Source organism: Notolepis coatsorum, assembly GCF_963971535.1.
Source record: "Notolepis coatsorum genome assembly, chromosome: 10".
Taxonomy (NCBI): Eukaryota; Metazoa; Chordata; class Actinopteri; order Aulopiformes; family Paralepididae; genus Notolepis; species Notolepis coatsorum.
This window is the reverse complement of record NC_140174.1, coordinates 82,397,187-82,418,213: the sequence shown is the minus strand read 5'-3', so window position 1 is coordinate 82,418,213 and position 21,027 is coordinate 82,397,187. Positions and strand designations below refer to the sequence as shown.

The following is a 21,027-nucleotide window of genomic DNA, read 5'->3' as shown; positions in this document are numbered from 1 at the left end:
CATCTTTTCACCTGCGCAGCTCGATCTCTCAGTGGCGAGGAGTAACGCGTGGGAGGCTCACGCTGCCCCAGACACTTCCTGATTCTACTGCGCAGGCGCACCAACCGACCTGTAGGAGTCGCTGTCCACAACGCCCGATCCCCACCCATCAGTTTCCCACCCCCTAATACGGCCAATGTGTATTAGTATGAACGACCAGCTAAACTGAAAGCAATGTGGAGCGCTGGGCTCGAACAGGCGAGCCCAGCGTCTCCGCATTCGTGCCCACAGTACTGCTACATCTATACATTTATGACATATCAGATTTGCAAATACAGTACTGTTTGTGATACAAAAAGTGTCCAGAAAAAGAGTGTATATACATTTGACGTAGAAACTGTACATTGGGGGAGGTTGGGTGGGTGGGGTGGGGGTGGGTGGGGGCTGTACATTGGAGGGGGGGGGGTGGGTAGGGGGGACACACACTGTACATTGGAATACTGACAAAGCCATACTTGGTAATTTACTGTACAACTGGGTTAGGACATTTGTAGGGGCCAGTTTCGAATTGCAGTCTCCCGTAGGTGTTCTTTGAGAGTGTTTTTGAAAGTGGGTAGTGATTCACATTCCTTTACAGCTTTGGGTAGGGCATTCCACATTGATGTGGCATAATTGCGAAACGTGTTTAGTCCCTTGTTTGAGCCGAATCTGGGTTTAACATGATTTGTGGGGCTCCCTCTGGTGTTGTGATCGTGGTATTCACTGACCTTTGGGAAGTATTTTGACATGTACATGGGTACCTTGGTCGCGTAGTGTATCTTGTAGACCAGGCCCATTGCAAGTTGCTGTACTCTGTCGTCTACTCTAAGCCATCCTAGGTTGTCAAAGTGGGCAGGGGTGAGGTGGGTTCTAGGAGTAAGGTCAAGCAGTAGTCTGACCAGTTTGTTTTGAGATATTTGTAATTTTGTTTTTAGCGCCTTTGAGGTGCTTTGGTACCATGAGGTGCACGCATAGTCGTAGTACCCTTGAATGAGTGCTCCTGCCAGAGTCTTCAGGGTATTCTTGTTTACCAGAGAGGAGATCCGGTACAAGAATCGAGTTCGTTGGTTGACTTTTTTTATTACATTGGATGCCATTTTGTCACAGGAAAGATTAGCCTCTAGGATGGAACCCAGGTAGGTAATTTCATCTTTCCTTGTGACAATATTGTCACCCACTGTAACTGAGAAGCCTGTACCAAAGCACCTCCTGTGACAAAATGGCATCCAATGTAATAAAAAAAGTCAACCAACGAACTCGATTCTTGTACCGGATCTCCTCTCTGGTAAACAAGAACACCCTGAAGACTCTGGCAGGAGCACTCATTCAGGGGTACTACGACTATGCTTGCACCTCATGGTACCAAAGCACCTCAAAGGCGCTAAAAACAAAATTACAAACATCTCAAAACAAACTGGTCAGACTACTGCTTGACCTTACTCCTAGAACCCACCTCACCCCTGCCCACTTTGACAACCTAGGATGGCTTAGAGTAGACGACAGAGTACAACAACTTGCAATGGGCCTGGTCTACAAGATACACTACACGACCAAGGTACCCATGTACATGTCAAAATACTTCCCAAAGGTCAGTGAATACCACGATCACAACACCAGAGGGAGCTCCACAAATCATGTTAAACCCAGATTCGGCTCAAATAAGGGACTAAACACGTTTCGCAATTATGCCACATCAATGTGGAACGCCCTACCCAAAGCTGTAAAGGAATGTGGATCACTACCCACTTTCAAAACCTCTCTCAAGGGACACCTACGGGAGACTGCAATTCAACACTGGCCCCTGTAAATATCCTAACCCAACCCCCTCCAATGTACAGTAATTTACCTAGTATGGTTTTGTCAATAGTTCAATGTACAATTGTGTTTGTTTGTACAGTGTCTCCTCCCCCCCCCCCTCAATGTACAGTGTTACTTGTTTATACAGTGTGCCCCCCCCCCCCCCCCCCCCCCCCCAACCACCTCCAATGTAAATTACCCAGTATGGTTGTCAATATCCCAATGTACCCAACCCCCCCCACCCAACCTCCTCCAATGTACAGTTTCTACGTCAAATGTATATACTCCCTTTTCTTGACTCCTTCTGTATCACAAAAAGTACTGTATTTGCAAATCTGGTATGTCATAAATGTATAGATGTAGCAGTACTGACTATCTGTATGTCATGTATGTCATATATGTCTATATGAATTGAAAATGGGGGACCCTGATGGAAACAAGACAAACGTCTTTCTCAGGTCTGCATCCCCTTAACAATTGTATGTATTGAGCCGTACTGTATTGTACCCATTCTGCAATCTGTTAAATAAAGTTTTCATTCATTCATTCATTCATTCAAAGGCACTAAAAAACAAATGACAAACATCTCAAAACAAGCTAGTCAGACTACTGCTTGACCTGACTCCTAGAACCCACCTCACCCCTGCCCACTTTGACAACCTAGGATGGCTTAGAGTAGACGACAGAGTACAGCAACTTGCAATGGGCCTGGTCTACAAGATACACTACGCGACCAAGGTACCCATGTACATGTCAAAATACTTCCCAAAGGTCAGTGAATACCACGATCACAACACCAGAGGGAGCTCCACAAATCATGTTAAACCCAGATTCGGCTCAAACAAGGGACTAAACAAGTTTCGCAATTATGCCACATCAATGTGGAACGCCCTACCCAAAGCTGTAAAGGAATGTGAATCACTACCCACTTTCAAAAACACTCTCAAAGAACACCTACGGGAGACTGCAATTCGAAACTGGCCACCGTAAATGTCCAAACCCCCCACCCCTCCTAATAGACAGTCTCCTCCCCACCGCATATATATTCTCTCCCCGCCGTATGTATATTTCTCTCCCACCCACCTACCCCCTCCAAATGTACAGTCTCCTCCCCACCGTATGTATATTTCTCTCCCACCCACCTACCCTCTCCTAATGTACAGTCCCCTCCCCATCATATGTATATACTCTGTCAGGATCTATGGGTAACAGTACTGTATATTTGAATACCGTTTATGTCACAAATGTATCAGTACTAAATACCTGTATGTCCCTATGCCATAAATGTCATGTAGCCTATGTTGTGTATGTCATAAATGTCAATATGAATTGAAAATGGGGGACCCTGATGTAAACAAGACAAACGTCTTTCTCTTTTTTTTGTTTTTATTTTTTTATTATTTTTTAAACAAACATATAAACAAACATGACAACACACGATAAGATATACAAGCATTAATTACAGTGCATATCCAATGAAATTACCATTTAGTCAAATGTCGTATACAGGATATACCCCTAATACCTGTTATCTAAAAACCTATACACACATATGCTCTAGCTCGTACCCCCCCCTCCCGGACCCCCCATTGGATAATCCAACCATTATAACTTGTTCCTAACCAGACACTACCATTATATGCTAGCTTTTATTCTCTCCAGCACTTCTAACCACATTGTCATTTTGGATTCATTGAGACCCAAAATTCTTGCTGTAGATATTTCTTGATAAATCACATAGAGATATGTAAGAGTCCAGACCTTCTGACAAATTTTTTCCGGTTGAAACCATCGTGATGCTATCAGCTTTTTAGCCACTGTGATACCGGATAAAACCAATCTCTTTAGCTGTGGAGGTACTGCATGTTCAAAGACATCATTCAGCAGTAATACAGAGGGGTGTACACATATATCCAGAGTTAAGAGATTTGATAATTGCTGGGTCACTTCTTTCCAAAATATCTTAACTGGTGGGCAGTCCCAGTACATGTGCATAAATGTCCCTTCGTCCCCATTTGTACATAGGGAGCATTTGGAGTCTTGTTTAAGACCCATTTTGTTCAGTCTTATAGGTGTTAAGTATGTCCTGTGAATATAGTTAAGATTGATTTGTTGATGATCCGGGTTCCTTGATGCAAGTCGTACATTTGCCCAGGCCTCTTGCCAGTCAAAGTCTGCCCAGGCCTCTTGCCAGTCAAAGTCTGTCTCCAGGTCTAGTATATCCCTCCTCCAGACTGAGACAAACGTCTTTCTCTGGTCTGCATCCCCTTAACGATTGTGTGTATTGAGCCGTACTGTATTGTACCCATTCTGCAATCTGTTAAATAAAGTTTTCATTAATTAATTAATTCATTAATTTATTTCAGCCATTGGGTGGGTGGCGCTGCTGAGCGGTCCCCAGACCGCCGGACCTGAGAGCGCCGCTGGCTCTGCGGCTCTGCAGTTGCATACTATTGCCTCGAGTCGAGGATCTCGGTTTTAACTGTGATCATGTGTAAAACGCGTCACGTGTTTCACTGACTAGTTTCCTTGTTGACAGAAAACGCAGTGAAGGAGCTTCTGGTTTCTAACACAAGATGCTGCATAGATAGACACTACAGCCATGTCGTTTTTAAAGACGAGAGAAAAGTCGAAAGAAAGGTTTGTGCAACAGATGCTCATTTGAATGGCTTCCTAAATGATTTTTAGACCAGAGAGCTTTGAAATCGCAGGGTGTGTTTTTGTAGCTTCTCACTTTGTTATCAGGCTGTAACGAACTCTCATTTGAAGTAGATGGGAGGGGCCTTTATTATCTATTTAATAGTATATGAATTAACATCCTCTTGAATAATTTATTTGTACAACTATCTCCTCTAAAGCGAAACTTCGATAGAAGAACCTTCGAATTTGTTGTTGTCATAGATATTGAAAAGTGGTGTTATGGGTTGTGGTGTGTGCCGGCTGCTTTAATAATAATAGTAGTAATAATAACATTAGTAGAATTATTATCCCCTGCCTGGATATAAGATTAGTGTTTTGAAATGAGGACTCAGTCGCTCCAAAGCCACTGTTAGGTGTTTGGGGGGGGTGTGTGTGTTAATGGGGGTTCAGTAGCTGAGCTCCTTGCGGTGAAACTACTACTAACGTTACCTTTACCTATTTGTAGTAGTAGTGTTGTGGCGGTTTCCATTTCATGATTAATGTTGTGATTTCCCCACAGTATTAACTTTTGTGGCATACGTAACATGAGGCTGAGCGTTTTACCTTTTCACACAACATGTCAAGACTGGTCCTCCTAAAGTCGGTTTACCACAGGAAGTTGCACTCGAACGGCCGACCAAGTGAGAAGCATCCATCTGTTCTGCAGACAGGCAGAGCACGGCGCTCTCAGGTCCGGCGGGGTGTATGCTTTTACCAACGCATTTGTGTTTCCGGGTTCCCGTTTTGCGCTCTGATTGGCCACTGACCTACACGCGTACGCCCCCCTCACTATCGCCTTTGGGGCGTGAGATATGAAGACAGATTTGCCTGGGTATAGGAAGAGTGAGTCTGCGTCTGCGACAACAACCCAATAATAATACAGTGTTGCAGTGCTGGTATAACTCGGTATAACAGCGTTATACCTCGCTCACTGAGGCTGAAGTACGCGCAATCGCGCACGGAAATGTTCCCGCGTGTACGCGCAGTCACGCACACAAAAATCCGCTGTTCCCATTCGTTGTAACTAAGTACCGGCTCGGCCCGGGCCGCGGCCACCGTTTTTACATAACAAAAGCACAGGTAGAGTAGGCTGACCAAACGTCCTCTTTTGCCCGGACATGTCCTCTTTTCACGCCCTGTCCGGGGGGGGTTTATTAATTCATCGAAATGTCCGGGGTTTCACTGTTTTTCAGTTTCAGTTTCAGTTTCACGGCCCTTTGCGAGCATCTGAAGGCTCGGGTCTGCATTTTTCGCCGAACATATAAATTACAGAATAAAGCGCTATTCGTTGCCGTTCGAATGCCATCTGGATCGCCAAAATCCGTGCCTCGGTTCTCGAGTTACATGCCGATATGTCAGGCATGCGACTTTTTACATGGCATTATCCAACCGGACTCCCGGAGAAGCATGCAGCTGCAGAGCCGCAGAGCCAGCGGCGCTCTCTGGGCCTCGCGCTGACGGCCGCGCTGTGAGGCAATAGTATCCAGCTGCAGGACGAGAGCACCAACACTCTAGGACCCTCGCTTCCATTGGCTGATTTGGGTCACATGACCGTCCCACCCAATGGCTGAATTGGAGTATTGCACTGCGGGATTGATTGATTGATTGATTGATTGATTGATTGAAAACGTTATTAACAGATTGCAGAATGGGTACAGTACAGCTAAATACATACAATTGTTAAGGGGATGCAGACCAGAGAAAGACTTTCGTCTTGTTTACATCAGGGTCCCCCATTTTCAATTCATCATAACATATATGACATACACGACATACAGATAGACAGTACTGCTACATCTATACATTTATGACATATACCAGATTTGCAAATACAGTACTGTTTGTGATACAAAAGTTTCATACGCTGCTACCTTTTTCAGCTTCTCTATTTCAAGAAAAAAAAAAATCTGTGCCAAAAAAAACTGTGCATGCATGCGCGTGCACATGCGCGCGCACGCGCGTGGAGCGTTTGACCTACTGTCAATTTGCCACTGCAACACTGATAATAAACACTCGAAACAGCTATTACCAGACAATTACAACAGCAGTGGTGCCTGCTTCAAATGTCACGTATTATAGGCTATAAGCCTGTGTAGATCTATTCGGAATAAAAACATAATGTGATCCTATCTCCGATAGAGCGGCTGGTCGCAGAGACTCGAGTTGAACGAACACATCGGGAGGAGAATGAATGAACCTGATGTAAACAAGACAAAAGCCTTTCTCTGGTCTGCATCCCCTTTGTGTGTATTGAGCCGTACTGTATTGTACCCATTCTGCAATCTGTTAAATAAAGTTTTCATTCATTCATTCATTCATTCTCCTCCCGATGTATTCTTTCAACTCGCGTCTCTGAGATCAGCCGCTCTATCGGAGATAGGATCACATTGTGTCATGTTTTGCTATCTCCGATAGAGCGGCAATCAGACACACCTGCTGGCTGCACTGACAGTGGAGTGTGTGTGACGATGACAGCGGAGCCAGAACAGAACTGCGTCTGCATTTGATCTCGTCTTGTCGATGTAAAATTAATTAGGTATATTGTTAGTAAGTTAGCCATGTAATAAGCGGGATAATGTATAGCTATACTCGATCATTGTCGCAAAATAATTGACCTTCACTGACGTTTAAAACACCTTGGCGCTGCGCCTCTGTATTTTAAACTCTGTCGGTCAATTATTTTGCGACAATGACCTCGTAGCTATACATTATCCCTTACATTTTTTATATATCATTGTAACAGTGTAGTGTAGGAATTACAAGAATGACAAGAATGTTATTAATGAAATGAATGAATATTATCAAACGGAATTGTTTCTGTATACACATTTATGAAATGATCAAGGCATATTTTGTCATTTTGTATGCGTTCACACATGCGCTTTTCAAGAATAAACAAAAACGAGACTTAATGGGAAGGGTGTGCTTGTACATTTGAACATAGTTCCATGATACGTGGCTGCGTTGTGCTGAGAAAGAGGCGCAGATCCGCTTATACTCGGAGGCGAGATCTGCATTTATTTTTTATTAATGTCAGAGCCGAGAATCCTGCTTCACAGAGGTATGTTGATGCAAACGGAACAAGGTTTCTCAGCGCAGCATTACACAGCACTGGGTAGTCGTTCCGGACTGATATCCCAAAACTTTGCGAGGGCCTGTCCAGTGAACTTGACTTTCTCGTCACACGAAAGATCGATCAACGCCTCCTGCTCAGACAGAGGGAGGCCTGTTGCATCATGCGCAATGAACAGGATCTTGGCAGGATCTTGGATCCAGTTGTTCAAATAGTCCGTGCTCTTTCTTTCGGGGAAATAATTCCAAAATTGATCAATGAGCCCTTCTATGCGGCTACAGATGATGGGCTTCAAATCACAGTTTTAAATTCAGGATGCTTAGTTTCCAAGTGCCGCTGTAATTTACTTGGTTTAAAGCTCTCGTTAGAAAGGATCTCGTAACACAAAACGCACTGTGGTCTCGGGGTCATCTTCTTGGCCAGTCCAAGTAAATCCATATGCCAAGTATTTAGGATCATAACTTCTTTTACTCCGTTTCATAGTAGTTAGTATCGCTACTACTAAATTCGGCCTTTCTCTTGCCAGCATTTGGAAGTGCTTTAGTTACGCGACAGTGTCGATCACAAATATCTGAGTACACATTGACTCACAAAAGACCAGACGATATACCTGCGCAGGGCTGTCACGCACGCACGCATGCACGTCGCGGCACTTTGCGCTCCTCTGACTCACAAAAGACCAGACGTGGCCTCAGTGATTATACCTGCGCAGGATGTATGATGTGTATTGGAATACTGTGCCTCCGTTGATGCAGGGGCGAGACATGGCAAATACACACAGCGGCCAGGTGGAAAACTCGATCTGAGTTGGGCTCGCAGATTTCCGTTTGATATTTTTTTTTATTTTTTGCCAATGCGCTGTCACCTCCCTAAATAATCTCATGGTCTACTTGAAACCGACTGGTTGGGCACCACTGCGCCTATACCAACGCCAGGGCCCTCAGATCGGCTGATAAGGGTCTCCTAACCACCCGTAGGTCTAACTTCAAGTCTAGGGGGGGACGTGCTTTTGCGGTCGCAGCCCCTGACCTCTGGAACAGCATCCCCATGTCCATTAAATCTGCCCCCTCCATCGAGTCTTTTAAATCAAAACTCAAAACCCACCTATATCGCCTGGCCTTCCCTGACTCACTTTGACTCTTGCCGTACTTGTTGACGTGTTGTTCTGTTTTTCCTTTGTCTATCCGTTGATTTTTTTTAAATATTTATATTTTTTTATTTTATACTTTTCTTTGTTCTTAGCTTCACTATGTGAAGCACTTTGGTTGTCAAGCGTCATGTTTAAACATGCTATATAAAAAAATTTGATTGAGAGTAATTTTTTATTGGTGTAGGTTAGCCCCACACCCTATACTTTAGCCACTCCTCCACCCACTTTCATAACTCATGTACTGGTTGGTTGGAATTGTCATAGGTTCATTCTTACACATATACCTGTTCTTAAAAGTAATTCTTACACGTATACCTGTTCTTAAAAGTAATTATTACGGGGCACCCTCGTGGCGCACCGCATAGTGCCTCGCACACCCACGCGGCCGTCCCGGGTTCGCCTCCCGCTCCCGGGGGATAACTTGTCGCATGTCCTCCCCACCTCCTCTCCCGTTCTCCCTCTCCTCCTCTGTCGGTCATGTCTGACCATGAAAAAGCTGGGAAAACGCTTAAAAAATAAATAAATAAAGTAATTATTACATGTACACCTGTTCTTAAAAGTCATTCTTACACATATACCTGTTCTTTAAAGTAATTAATTCTTACACGTACGGTATGCTTATTCTCTAAAGTGACTTACCAATAATAAATTTTTAAATTTTTTTTATTTATCTTTTCCCCCCTCCTTTTCCCTCCGTTTTTCTCCCATCCCAATGTTAGTCGTTATGCCAATTCCCAATCCCCTTCTTGGTCGCTGCGCACCTACCCCCTACAGTTGGTCTGGGAGAGTGGAGGCTATCACATGCTTCCTCCGACACATGTGTAGCCAATCAACCGCTTCTTTTCACCTGGCAGCGCGGACTCTCAGGGTGTAACGTGTGGAAGGATCACACTACCCCCCTTAGATCCTTTTCTCGCTGAGCAGGCACCCCGACCGAACTGTAGGAGTCGCTGTTTACAACGACCAGGACCCACCCACCGGCTTTCCCACCCTCTAACACTGCCAATTGTGTTAGTACGACGGCCGGCCAAGCCGGAAGCAACGCAGAGAGCTGGGCTCGATACCAGTATATCCTGTGTTGGTGGCGAGCGCCTTGCCCACTGCGCCACCCGGCCGCCCACCAATAATATTTTTTTTTGTATCCACTTTTTCTCCCCATTTTCTATTTTTCTCCCATCCCAATTTCGTATTTCCAATTCTTCCCTCCCCTGTCTTTTTTTTTATCCACTTTTTCTCCCCATTTTTCTATTTTACTCCCATCCCAATTTCGTATATCCAATTTTTCCCTCCCCTGTCTTGAACGTTGCTAGACTATGCCTCCCACAGGTCGATTGTAGTGAGGACAGAAGCCTTGCATCACGTGTCCCCTCCGGTACATGAGGAGGCAGCCTGTCGCATCTTTTCACCGCAGCAGCTCGAACTCTCAGTGGCGAGGAGTAACGCGTGGGAGGCTCACGCTGCCCCCACTATTTCCTGCTTCCGCCGCACCGGCGTCACCCAACCGACCTGTAGGAGTCGCTGTCCACAACGTCCAATCCCCACCCACCGGCTTTCCTACCCTCTAACACTGCCAATTGTGTTAGTATGAACGACCGGCCAGCCGGTAGCAACGCCGAGAGCTGGGCTCGAACCCAGCGTCTCCTGCGTTAGAGGCGAGCGCCTTGCCCACTGCGCCACTCAGCCGCCCTCCAATAATACATTTCTATAATACTGGACATTCATGACATTTTTTGTAAACAATTCTGCAAATTCAGTGCACTGTAGTACTGCAAGACTATACATAATACTGCAGTACTATCTGTCTCTTGCCTTGTGATCTGACTCCTCTCTTGTATTTGCATCTATAGATTCTCTCTCCTGCTGCTAGATCTGGAGGAGTACTATTTCGAACAGCATACTGCGCTACTACTGACCACCAGCTCAACCAAGGCGAGGTAACTTACTTTTGACTGCAATCTCAACCAAGAATGATGATTATGTTTTTTTATTTTGTTGTTCTTCACTCAGAGTGCAATTGCCGTTATGCGGTTGTGAGTGAGTGCCAAACAGAAGAGCACACTATTTTGTTTGTCAATAGAAAACTCTTGTTCTCCTTTCAGGAAAATCAGAGGTTCGTTCAAGGTCTGTTCCAAATCTATCATATTTGATCCAGAAGATGTCGAAGAGCCAATTTTAAAGGTTTGTTCTGATCATCTTAGATGTTTAGATTTCCTTTCAAGACTGAAGTTGCCATAATGTCATAATAATGTGGTTTGTTGCTGCTTCTATATGGTTGTTCCCTGGTCACTAACTTCTATATGGTTGTTCCCTGGTCACTCTAACTTCTATATGGTTGTTCCCTGGTCACTCTAACTTCTATATGGTTGTTCCCTGGTCACTCTAACTTCTATATGGTTGTTCCCTGGTCACTCTAACTTCTATATGGTTGTTCCCTGGTCACTTTAACTTCTATATGCAGGGGGCGAAATTTAAGCCCGCCGCCCGCCAGGGGCGCTCAGTTTTTACCTTTTGGCGCTTGCCACTGAGAGGTCTGCCCGCCGTGTGGCGTGTAGACGTGTAGTTCATAACGATACTCTTATTTTGAAAATCTGTGCGAGTCTCATTTCCACCCCAAGCGCAGCTAGAGTCATAATATCGATGGCTCCGGCAGTTAGCAACATTCAGTTCGTATGATATTCTTATTTTGAAAAAAAACGTGGCAACGAGTCATATCCGCCCAGCCGGGCCAGCCCTGCAGCGGGATACTATTGGCTTCTGCTCGTATCAACACAGAGGCAGTCTGCTCTAGTCTAGATCGGACCTCCATGAGCTACCGTTACTGTTTAAACAATGACCCAGTCAACTATTCACTTTTAGTTTAATACATGACGAGGCATTGTCTAACGGTATCTAGCTGGCTAGCTACTGATATCTGCTGATATCAACAAATGCCCCAGCAATAGTCGACTCGAGTGCATAATACCTCCGTTCCCTCGTTAGCTAGCTCACGTTAGCTAGCTCACGTTAGCTCTATATGTCCCAGTAAACTAAATTGTCTTAACGTTATCTAGCGGGCTAGCAGTAGCTACAGATAGCTCCTGATATCAATGTCTTATAACATTGATTCAATGCGTATTCTAGCTGAGGGCTTGATGAATGTGATTTGACCAAAGAACCGTAACGTTATACCAATAGGGTCCAGCTGCAGCGCCGGTGAATCCTTGCATGCTGAATGTAGAGTATTAGTATAGGGTCTAGCTATTTATATCAAACACAAATGTAATGATAATTTTGTTTATTAATGTTAATTTAGTGTGTTCATGTAATGTTAATGTGGTGTAATAATGTAGTGTGTTCATGTAATGTTAATGTAGTGTATTAATGTAATGTTAATTTGGTGTATTCATGTTTGTTAATAGTGTATTAATGTGATGTTAATGTAGTGTATTAATGTAATGTTAATTTGGTGTATTCATGTCTGTTAATGTGTGTATTAATGTAACGTTAATTTAATGTATTCATGTATGTTAATTTGGTGTATTCATGTGATGATTTTATTTTATTTTATTACGGATCCCCATTAGCTGGTGCCATGGCAACCAGCTAGTCTTCCTGGGGTCCACACAAAAAAACATACAAAAACAATTATTGCAAAACAGAATTATTAAAAGTCAGTACTCGATACACAATGAAACTAACAATTAAGATGGCTAAAATTACATGCAAGCAAAGAAACAGAAAACAAATGATGTTGTGTATTATTGTAATGTTAATTTAGTGTATTAATTTCATGTAATGTTAATTTAGTGTATTAATGTGTGTTAATTTAGTGTATTCATGTATGTTAATTTAGTGTATTAATGGAATGTTCATTTAGTGTATTCATGTTATGTTCATTTAGTGTATTCATGTACTGTTCATTTAGTGTATGCATGTAATGTTCATTTAGTGTATTCATGTATGTTCATTTGGTGTTTTAATGTAATGTTCATTTAGTGTATGCATGTAAGGTTCATTTAGTGTATTCATGTAATGTTCATTTAGTGTTTTAATGTAATGGTCACTTACATTAAATGTAATTTTTTTTTTAATATATATATATATTTTTCTTATCTTATGTTGTGGGACTTGTACATCACTTTGGTAAAATTTGTTGTTTTTAAATGTGCTCTATAAATAAAGTGGATTGGATTAATGAATTAAGTAGCCCCTTTCGTGACTGTGACGCAGCCAACAAGGTTTCACTCGGCTGTGTGATTTAATTCAAGGTGGATCGCTGTTGTCGTTTGAACAACTTCAGATTTCATGGGAACTACCAATCCCCCAAATCAAGAATGTTTAAGATGAATGAAGTAAGATTTTGATTATTTGAAATATGGCCTGTGTAGACTAAACTATGCACAGAATTATGTCAGTCTACAAGGTCCGGATTCTACATGGTCCGGCAATGTAGACCTTGTAGACTCCACTACAGACCAATTATCAGTGAATGTTCATGCATTTTTAAGAAGGGCTACTTCCACAAAAAAACAAAGAACTCACCAAAACATCTCAGTAGCACCTTATCTAAATGTTCTATTTCATATATGGAGATTCATATTTATTTATGTATTGCATGCATTTCTACATTTTATTTCCTATTTTGTTTATTCATCCCAGTATCTTTCTTTCTTATGTGTGGAATTCTACAAGGCATGTAGGTGTATTATGTGTTTGAGGATGATATCCTTCAAACAGGCAATAGTGATGATATAATTTGGGCAGTGCTGAGCTGGGTTACTTTCCTCCAGTGTATTTGTCCCCCGGCCCCACCCAATGGCCCCATGCGCGTGCACACACACACACACACACACACGCACATGCACATGCACATGCACACGCGCACACACACAAACACACACAAATCGAAGTTAAAAAAAAATTGATTTTTTTTTTAATTTAATTTTTAATTTTTTTTAACTTCGATTTTTTTAATGTTCGAAGCTTGTGCCATCGAACGAAGCTTCGAAGTATTTAAGACAGCCCTAGTATTCATGTGATGTTCATTTAGTGTTTTAATGTAATGGTCACTTAGTGTAGTGTATTCATTTAATGTTAATTTAGTGTATTCATGTAATGTTCATTTAGTGTATCCATGTAATGTTCATTTAGTGTATTCATGTAATGTTCATTTAGTGTATTCATATATTGTTCATTTAGTGTATTTTATTCATGTATGTTAATTTAGTGTATTCATGTGATGCTCATTTAGTGCTCTTACTCATTGGGTAAACAAATGAGTGTCTGGTCACTGTGCGATCGCTTCTGTCATACTTACTGTAAAGCTTGTTTTGTTGAACATAGTGAAACTTTACATAGTGTATAGCTAGTTCTGGCAGTGTGAGACTATTAACAGTGCTGTGCTAGTTCTGGCAGTGTGAGACTATCCACAGGGCTGTGCTAGGTCTGGCAGTGTGAGACTATTGACAGTGCTGTGCTAGTTCTGGCAGTGTGAGACTAGTCACTAGACTATCCACACGGCTGTGCTAGGTCTGGCAGTGTGAGACTATTGACAGTGCTGTGCTAGTTCTGGCAGTGTGAGACTATCCACACGGCTGTGCTAGGTCTGGCAGTGTGAGACTATTGACAGTGCTGTGCTAGGTCTGGCAGCAGCAACAAAAAAAGTCAAATTTGGTGGATCTTGTTATGACAAAAGACTGCACTTTCGACAGCAGCAACAGTGCTTGTATTAATTTAAAACAAGACCAAATATGGTGACATAATACAATATTTGAGATAATCAGACTTCACTTCAAATACCTTGTCTGAAGCTTCGAATGGCAGAAATGATATCCAGTACAGCCCTAATTTTCTGATTCATAATTAGTCTGTTCTGTGTTTTGTTAAGTAACCAATATTCTTTATATAAACCTCCTTTCCCATCTGTAGATTCCTCTCAGAGACTGTATGAAGGTTGAAGTTTTAGAAGGAAACTACAACCCTTTCAATGAGTGAGTATTATTTAAACTAACTAACTATTGTCTATATGGTTTTTAAATGTATAGCATTTCTCATCAAGCCAGATGCCAAGATATATTTATATTCAGTGACTCTCTCAATGTTAGATCCATTTGCAATGGAGATATGCAAACTATTATAATAAATATTTCTGGCTCTAGTAAATGGCATACATGTTGTTATAAGTACCAATTTAATATGAATACAAACTTCCTGTGTCACAGGGAACAAACTTAACTTTTTGACTTACCAGCCATTTGGCTGGTAGATTTTAAAAACTACCAGCCGGGCAGATTTTTTACTAGCCAAAAATTATAAATAGCTTTTTAGTATATCGCCATGTGTTATTATTACTATATAATACTCTCATATGCTATTTTCAATTAATATCATAAACAACATAAGGAATATTAGCATAATTTTGAGTGGACTGAAGGAATGAGTCAGTCAACTGGTCGTTATTCCTCTGTCTTTCCTCTCTGTCAGCGCGCACACACCACACACACAGACGGCTCCTCCCCCGCTAGCCCCCACCCTCTTCTAGTCAGCCTGCTGTTCTCTCTCTCTCTCTCTCTCTCTCTCTCTCTCTCTCTCTCTCTGTGTTTATGCGGAGCAGCGTTAGCTCCGCGCGGCTAACGCTAGTTTGCCCCGAATTAAATGAATAACTAGGTTGCAAATCATAGTAGTTTTCACTGCACATAGAAGCAGTCAAACAGCGGGAGCATATGACCAAAACCCAGGCAACTTCGAGCCCTTAAGGAATCAAATAGTCTGCTCTATGGCTGCATGCTGTGTATCGCTGCTCTGCTCGGCTTTAATGGAGCAGAAGCACGGACTGGGGCGGATATGACTCGCGGAGTTGCTACAGGGTTTTTCAAAATAAGAGTATCATATGAACGGAAAGTTTCTAGCGGGCAGACTATTATTTTCAGACGCCAGACGGTAAATCTACACGCATTTGGCGATGGGCGTCTAGTTATTTTGTTCCCTGTGTGTAGAGCATTAAAGGAAAGTTACAGGTTCTCAATGGCCAGTTTTACAGAATCGGCAATACAATACACAATACTGTCATCAGTATAAAAATGAACTTGACATCCACTCAATGAAGAGACAATAGTATTAATTAGTGGTGGGATCCGATAATTTTTTTTAAGTGAATTAATTCAAGACTTTATAGTTAACACATTGAGTGCCACGCCCCTTTGACCAGTGATGCAGTGGTGCGTGGCACTCAGTACCACGCCGTCCTAGCAGTTCGCTGAGCAGAAGTGCACGCACGGATGTGCACGCGCGCGCACACAAAAATGCATTCACAACTTTCACTCTACTGTCGCGCCGTGCGCCATGTACCCGGCACTTATCACCTAGTCTTTGCATAGCATAACAAAGAAAGAGAAGTGCAAGACCAAAATACAAGCCCAGTGGGGGGTTTGCTTGAGCTGGTCTGTGCACACGCAAGGGAACATGTATGCACGTGGCGTCCAGGCAGTTCTGATATTACGACTGCACCCCTGCCTTTGACCATATATGGGCTAGTCAATGGGAGGTCGGGGAAATTTGCGAAGGCTTAAACTATATCTTAAATTATGGCTATGGGTCTAAAACACCCCTCGCTTATCAATGACTTGCTTGCAGTCAACATGTACGAAACGGATTGTTTTTTCATTGGTACATTTCCGTTTTATACCGTTTTGAATACGAGTATAGTTTTGGAGAGTTCTAGTAATTCCAGAGAAATTCTGCGATAATAGCTCTTTAGTGGAATACACAAAACACGTCGTAATTTTTCGGCTGATTTATGAATCGTTTTGAAGTAAACGCTAGATTATCGATAGTATATGTGTACTTATGCACGCTAGATAAGCGGGCTGAAAAATCTATTATCCATGACCTGGTCAGCGCTAACGTCATACACACACACACAGATGGCTGAGAAAAAAATCTGATTAACCCAATACTGGTAAAATAGAGTCCTTACCTCACATTAGATGTTCTGCAAAAAGATTAATCCAATTCCTGATCGCCATTCCAAATATTGATCGCGTTTATTGATCCAACGTTATAGCACCAAAACACATAATCTAAAGCTGCTCCCAGATATTGCTAATAAAAGCAAAAACGAGAAAAAGACAAGAAAACTCGTCATTGGTACTCAACGCATGGCGAGTTAGCACGACTAATCTCGTCGCCGGCACTCAATGTGTTAATTTATCGAAATTAATCACATTTTAATCGCATATCAATATTTGATGCAAAAAGCAACATTTTTCAATTCAAATGGATTTTTTATACGAGTGAATCAATGAATATACATACATACGTTTAAGCAGCAAAATCCTGTATTAGCTACTACACAGACCAACAGATCAATGCAATTTTTAACAAAGTGCAGCAATTTTAGGAATAATATATATATATATCGCAAAGGACCTTTTGTAAACTCAAGCACTTTCGAGGTAAAAGTAAAACGCAGTACTTTCAAGTGCATTCCAGAACAGTTGACCATTGGGGGAAAAAAAACTCTTGATTGATCTCAATTTCTCAAATTTTTTCAGTATTCTGTATGACCAAATCAGACTAAGAAAAAAAGTTATTTGCGATTTATTATACTTTATACTTATAGCACATGCATGAGTCTGGTCTCCTTTGAAAGGTAACATTCTTCTTACACAATAAAGAAAAATCATCATGCGATTAAATGCATTAATTTTCTTAACTTTAAATTCTTTCTGTAGTTAATTAATCGCAATTAATGCGATAAAGTCCAAGCCCTAGTATTAATATAAATGGTGAAGAGGACTGGACCCCAAAAAAAACACCCTTTGTTACAGACAGGAACTCGGACGGGGCACTCCAGGACGTCACACACTGAAGTCTCTCAAATAAATGATTCTGAAACCAATCACAGGCCTTCCCATCCAAACCAATACTCTACAACCTTTTGTAAGAGCAAAGGATGATCAACTGTATCAAATGCTTTTGACAGATTCACAAAAAGGGCAGCACAGTGTTTCTTTTTGTCTAGAGCAGATGCTACATTATTTGTAACTAATGTAATGACTGAAATAGTGCTGTGATTAGCTCTAAATCCAGATAGGTCTGGACTTAATACAGAGGCACCTGGAAGAAATGTCTTGAGTTGGTTATTTACCAAAGATTCCAGTATTTCTTTCACTAAATTGAGAAAATAGTTAATGGTGTAAAGAGAATGTTATCATAATGAATTATGAGTGTGACACAGTCCCTACACGTTATTTCATTTAGATAGCCTGCTTGCTCGTTTTCAGCTAATCGCCTTCATACTCGACACTGCACTCCCTTGAATCCTCAGCAATAGTGTTGAAGTTGGTCGGATTATCAGCCAGTAGTTTGATCCCACCCCCTCCCTACCACAAATAGGCAAAACACACACACATAGACGGACTCTGCTCTTTGTTCTCTATTCCCATCCCCCTTGGCAAAACAACCTTTTTCATTAAGTTACAGGCCAAAACGTAGTTTGTTGTTATAGGGATGGCTAGTGTGACGTCACAAATTACTTCTGTGTCCACTAGCATGTTTAGTCTAATGCGGCCAATGTAAACGGCAATGACTACAGCCCAGGAACCGGTCACCCTTTTTACTGTGAAATCCTACTTCGCTGACTTCTCAAAGTCTTCCCGTCTGGAAGCAACAGGACACGGAAGTGGCGTTTTGGAATATGATGACGTAGCGCCTAGCCATCCCTATAGCGCCACGATCTGGCCAAATGGCACCAAATTCAACACTGGGTCCTCCTCAACGATACTTCCGGGCAGTTGTCAAGATATGGGTAAAGTTTGTTGTTATGGCACCAAACACTGCACTATAAAGGAAGGAATCTGTCTGTGTGCACGCGTGTCTGTCCTCTGTCCTTCGCATATATATGATATAGATATGCGAAGGACAGACATGCATGCACACAGACAGATTCCTTCCTTTAATAAGTGATGTACAGTAGAGCCAGAGACAAGAAACTGGCTGTCTGTGAGTGACCACTGAAGAAGTGATGTACAGTAGAAGTGCACAACAGTACTTTGCATTATGGGGCAGATTAGGAGGTCTCCAGAAAACTGACTGATGTCACAATGGAGTCTCCGCTAGAATGGTGATTTCAGTTACTCAATCAAACTGAGCTCAACACAGAAGGCATGTTGAGTTGTGGTACACAGTAAGGACTTCAATAATACTCCTTGATTGTTTTTGAACATGAGCTTTTTATTTCCTTGTAGGAGGAGCAAACCACCTGCCATCTCTATTGTATGCAAACAGGTATGGTACTGTTTATTGTAACAGTATGTTGCAACATTAATTCCATCACGATACAGCTTTTTTTTCTTTTCTTAAAGGGGCACTTCACCAGAAAACAAGGCTGATTTATTTTGCACATAATGTCACACATCCAAAAACATATTTGCAAACATTCATTTAGTCGTTTTGACAGTTCTTGAGAGTAAATTAGTTTGAATATGGCCACCAGGGATGTCATCAGGGACATTGAATCATTGTGTTAATTACAGCTCAATGAAATGATAATGTAGCAGTCCCTAGAAGACAAGCTATTACTATTTTTTCATCTACATCATTTTATTGAGCGGTTATTAACGCAACACAAGGATTCAATGTCCCCGATGACATCACTGGTGGCCATATTCAAACTAATCTACTCTCAATAATTAACTAAATGAATGTGTGCAAAACAGTTTTTGGATGTGTGTGAGATCATGTGCAAAATAAAATCGTCATTGTTTTTTTGGTGAACATTTTGAAGCAGAGTTTCATGTCCGTTCTTTCTAGTTTTCTAATAAATGCTAAAAGATTTAGTTTGCAACTTTTCTTCAGGTTTATCGCATCAAAGAAAGCAACGTCATCGCTCCTTATGCAGCAGAAAGAGTAAGTAACCAAATGCTCAGTGATTTTGTTTGTCCATGTACACTTTTATTAGCGATATCCATTCAGTTTCATCCATCCAGCCTGACGTTATCATTGGGAATGGGTCTGAGCTCGCAAAGGGCAAATACCGCCGCCTATCGTCTCCCGGATGGTATTGCACATCATTGGATTGGATTGGTTGGGACTGTGCAGCAAAAAAAATTGTCCGGTCCAGGTTTTACTCCTCTGGGATGCAGCTGGATACCATTGCATTGACTGTGGGGACTGGGAGCAGCGTGGATCTATGTGTTTTTGGATATAACGGATCAATAAACGCGATCAATATTTGGAATGGCGATCAGGAATTGGATTAATCTTTTTGCATGACATCAGATGTGAGGTAAGGCCTTTATGTTACGAGTATCGGGGTAATCAGATGTTCCTATCACCGCCATCGGAGTGTGTGTGTGTGCGTGTGTGTGTGTGTGAGGTTGCGCCGACCAAAGTACGGAGAACCGATTTTTCAGACCCCGCTGCTCTTTGTGCATAAGTACACATATAATAGCGATAATCTAGCGTTTATTTGAAAACGATTCATAAATCAAGCGACAAATGGCATGATTTCTAAGGAAATACATTTAAGCTCGATTTGCTGGGGTTTATTGAGATGAGACAGAACGCTCTAGAAATATATTGATATTCATCACGGTATAAAATGGAAATGTATGTATACAAAAATGATCTGTTTCGTGCATGTTGACTGGAAGCAACTCATTGATGACCACTGTGTTATTTAGATCTATTGCTATTATATTTTATATGTTTTATGCACTCGCAAATAAGTCCTTTCCTCCATTGGATACAGCGTTGGCCCAGAAGGGCATCAGCAGAGGGCGCTGTTGGCCCTGAAAGAGTTAAGCCAAAAGGTCCCTGCTTTTCTTTATCATAAACCGATCAATAGAGACTGTATTAGATCCCCATGTGTGGTATCATTGGAAAGCCACACTCATTGGCTACAACCCTGTCCAAAAATCCTCGAGATCGCCAAATGATTGACGGAGCAAGAGTCCCGGGAGTCGGGGTGGTCCATGCCTCACATATCGGCATGTAACTCGAGAACCACTGAATGGATTTTGTCACCTGTAAGGGCAATCGACAGGCAACAAATATGGCTTTAATTCTATCTATATTGTATTAAAAGAAAAGCACACCCGAGCCGCTAGAGGTCGGCAAAGTGGCATAGCGAATCGTCCTCATGAGGATGTTAAGAGTTTTTTAATGTTTTTATTTTATTTTTTTTGTAGCCAAGAGTAAAAACCATAACACTATCAAAACAGCAGTCAAAGTGTATATTTTCATTTTTACCGATGTTTTATACGATTTACAGAAAATAAGAATTTATCGAAAAAATGCTAATTATATCTTATCGTAAAACCGCAAGGAA

At 41.9% G+C, this 21,027-nt stretch overlaps 1 protein-coding gene across 2 annotated transcripts in view; it reads left to right on the top strand.

The window, feature by feature from the left end:
* Positions 1-4,339: 4,339 nt before the first annotated feature.
* nsmaf (neutral sphingomyelinase (N-SMase) activation associated factor) overlaps positions 4,340-21,027 on the top strand; it is a 92,548-nt gene continuing 75,860 nt past the window's right edge. For both annotated transcript variants that reach the window (XM_084322792.1, XM_084322791.1), the window contains exons 1-6: positions 4,340-4,455; positions 10,565-10,651; positions 10,817-10,895; positions 14,625-14,686; positions 18,944-18,983; positions 19,554-19,604. In XM_084322792.1, coding sequence (XP_084178918.1) covers positions 4,418-4,455; positions 10,565-10,651; positions 10,817-10,895; positions 14,625-14,686; positions 18,944-18,983; positions 19,554-19,604 — 357 coding nt within the window. In that variant the 5' untranslated portion in view covers positions 4,340-4,417. The remainder of the gene's footprint in view (positions 4,456-10,564; positions 10,652-10,816; positions 10,896-14,624; positions 14,687-18,943; positions 18,984-19,553; positions 19,605-21,027) is intronic.